The 3,585-nt window shown below is 49.3% G+C and overlaps 1 protein-coding gene across 1 annotated transcript; it reads left to right on the forward strand.

The window, feature by feature from the left end:
- Nucleotides 1–1,134: 1,134 nt before the first annotated feature.
- LOC149915676 (olfactory receptor 14J1-like) lies at nucleotides 1,135–3,323 on the forward strand. Its single transcript, XM_090151749.1, has one exon. The coding sequence runs from the start codon at nucleotides 2,256–2,258 to the stop codon at nucleotides 3,321–3,323; it is 1,068 nt and encodes a 355-aa protein (XP_090007875.1). The 5' UTR covers nucleotides 1,135–2,255.
- Nucleotides 3,324–3,585: the final 262 nt, after the last annotated feature.

Consider the following 3,585-nt stretch of genomic DNA (forward strand, 5'->3'; position numbering starts at 1 on the left):
CTGATAGTAATTGGACAAATTGAAATGGCTTTTAAATTGTGTTAGAAAGAAACTTCTTACACGCAGGCACTGGAAAATGTTGCCCAAAGAGACTGTGGATGATCCATCCCTGCATGCATTCAAGATCAGGATGGATTGGGTGCTGGACAGTCTGATCTGGTTGTTGGCAACCCGGTCCATGGCTGGGGGCTTGGAAGTAGGTGATCTTCAAAGTCCCCTCCAGCCAAAGCCTTTCTATGATTCTGTAATCTTATGACTGCATTTACAAGTCATGAATGGAGGATTTCCAGATTTGCCATTTGTTTCTCTCATGATCAAATTTCTTCTTGCAGGAACAACTGTGTTTCTGTAATCCAGTGGATGTGTTGGTTAGTTGAGCTGACTTTGAAGTACGTTCTATAGTGATGACCCTGTTGAGTTGGAGGAGCTCTCAGTTCAGGAGGGCCATGGATATCTCCATGGAGAGAAGGAAATCACATCATCTGCTGCTGAGCTGTGCTGGGCTCCTGGAACAAAGGGAGGTCCTACAAATGGGCAGCACCGCAGAGAGACAACTGTGCCCAGGAGCAGCTCCAGTGCAGCACGCAGCAGGGCTGGGGGCATGATCTGCAGGTGACAGGGACAGAAGAAGGAGACCTTACAGGCTGTGTGACACGTTAGGCTGCAAACTCACTAAAGGAGCATTGCTCACAGCCCTTGACAAGGTAAGACTCTCACTGAAGGTAATGCAGCTGCTTTTCCTGGAGGGATCACTAAATCTGGGACATCCCAGTACAGGTCAGGCTGCATAAACTGTTTCTTGATCATGGAAAAAGACCTGCTCCAGCTGAAAGCTTCTGTGCTGCAGCATCAGAGCACAGCCCTGAGGGCTGCGTGTCCCAGGACGGCTGCAGGCTGTGCAGCCGGGGCTGCAGCCGGGTGCCCAGGGCTGTCCTGCAGAGCAGGTCCCTGCTGTGCCCCAGGGGCTGTGTGCCAGAGCAGGGACTCTGCCGCCTGCCAGGCTCAGCACTCCGCACTCAGCACTCAGCCTGCCTGGGGAGCTGCCCAGGGCACTGTGGGGAGACGTGGGGGGGATGGAGCCCCCCGGCAGGGCAGGGCAGGGCAGGGCAGGGGCCTTCTGCTGCCACAGCTACTGCCTGGGGCAGGGGGATCACAGATAGAGTGCACCACAGGGCACTGCCAGGGACCTTTGTATAAGGATAACAAAAGCGGGAATTTTAGGCCAACTTTTCTCTCTCCTGCTTCTATGGAAGGGTAAATCATTTGTCAATTTTGAGCACATCAACTGATAATCCTGAAGTGCCAACACTTTCCTCATAGGAAACTCCCACCCAGAAACATCTCTGTCCTCATGATCATCATGTCCGATGCATGAATCACCTCCTGTGCAGACAGAGCTCCAGAGAGCAGAGCAGAGCATCTCCCTAGGCACATGTCCATCACCCTCTGCAGTCCACAGGGCCTGAAAGTGACTGCCTCGGACTGTGGGCAACGCAGTCTGTGAGGCTGGGAAGGAGTTAGCTTTGCCTTATTTGAGATGCCATCTCCCTGATGTGTCCTTCATAACTGTGAACTGGCCTTAAGGATGCAAATCTTTCCTATAGCCTGGAGAGCCAAGACCAGGGGTGAAGCAGAGAAGGGCTATGTGCAAGGAAATGCTGTGTTGTTGATGAAATGACTGGTAGGAATCCTTTGCAAGAGTGTGATGATGAAACCTTGCTCAGATCCCTGGAGAAACGGTGAATATTTGTTATGGGCAGTGCATTCTTGTTCTCTCAGCAGGATCTGGCTTCTTTATATGTAACACAGAAGTGCAATCATCTTCCATCTTCAAAATTTACAAACTCAAAGCAGTTGGAAGCAAGTCCAACCACCTCCCCTTACCCTGCAGTAAGCAGAGGTGAATCCCTTTGCCTCTCAACTTTCACTCACAGCCTTCTATGCTGAGTGCAGCAGAAGTGCTCAGGATTTCTTATTTAGGCAAAAACTCCTTGGGCATCATGAGTACGATGAGTATTTGTATGAAAAAAAAAAACAAAAAACCTAACATTAAAACTTCTATTTGCTTCCCACACATTTCTGGCATAAATTGTGCAGATGCTAAAAAGTACTTCTGCATTAGAAGTGATTTCATCTGACGCATTCTGGAAAGAAAATCTGTCCCCACAACACCACTACATTCCCATGTACCCACAGGGACAAAACTGCTTCCTTCAGAGACAAAGGGCAGAATAACTCCTGGCAAACTCAACCTCATGAAATGTATCTCAAATCACAGAGCTGAATGCACACTTTCCACACAGAAATTCATTGTCACTGAATTTTGTACTTCTTGGACAGATCTCCATGCCCAGAAGTTCCACATGCCCAACAGCAGCTCCATCAGTGAGTTCCTCCTGCTGGTGTTGGCAGACACGCGGCAGCTGCAGCTCCTGCACTTCGGGCTCTTGCTGGGCATCTACTTGGCTGCCCTCCTGGGCAACGGCCTCATCAGCACAGCTGTAGCCTTCGACTCCCATCTGCACACCCCCATGTACTTCTTCCTCCTCAACCTCGCCCTCCTCGACCTGGGCTGCATCTCCACCACTCTCCCCAAAGCCATGGCCAATGCCCTCTGGGGCACTAGGCACATCTCCTATGCTGGATGTGCTACACAGACCTTTCTGTTTGTCTTCCTGATATCGGCAGAGTATTGCATTCTCACCATCATGTCTTATGACCGCTATGTTGCCATCTGCAAGCCCCTGCACTACGGGACCTTGATGGACAGCAGAGCTTGTGCCAGCATGGCAGCAGCTGCCTGGGGCACTGGGGTTCTATACGCTGGGATGCAAACTACAAATACATTTTCACTGCCTCTCTGTCATAAGAATGTTTTGGACCAGTTCTTCTGTGAAATCCCTCAGATCCTCAAGCTTTCCTGCTCACGCTTCTTCCTGAGGAAACTAGGGCTTCTTGTGTTTGGTATTTTTGTGCTATTTTGGTGCTTTCTTTTCATTGTTGTGTCCTATGTGCAGATCTTCCGGGCCGTGCTGAGGATGCCCTCTGAGCAGGGACGGCACAAAGCCTTCTCCACATGCCTCCCTCACCTGGCTGTGGTCTCCCTCTTTGTCAGCACTGCCACATTTGCCTATCTGAAGCCCTCGACTCTATCATCCCCATCCCTGGACCTGGTGGTGTCATTTCTGTACTCAGTGGTGCCTCCAGCAGTGAATCCTCTCATTTACAGCATGAGGAACCAGGTGCTCAAGAATGCAGTGAGGAAAATGATGTCATGGTCACATTTCAGCAGGCATAAACTTCACATCTGTCTCAACAAATGACTACCAGTGTGTCCCATAACACACCTATATTAAGTTTCTTACAGATTATAATACATATTTATGTTAATAGCTTCATTTTTCTTTGCTGTTCATAAATATATGTGTGTGTGTAATTATCATTAATGGTTATCATGTTCCTATACATATGTTTGGCTTCCTTATACTTGTACTGAGGCATCACCCTGCTCTCTTTCTCCTGGAGCCCATAGGAACTCTGGGTCAGTGCTGACATTCTCACAGCCTCTGTGTTCCATCTCCATAT

Source organism: Phasianus colchicus, chromosome 16, assembly GCF_987193195.1.
Source record: "Phasianus colchicus chromosome 16, bPhaCol1.hap1.1, whole genome shotgun sequence".
Lineage (NCBI taxonomy): Eukaryota > Metazoa > Chordata > Aves > Galliformes > Phasianidae > Phasianus > Phasianus colchicus.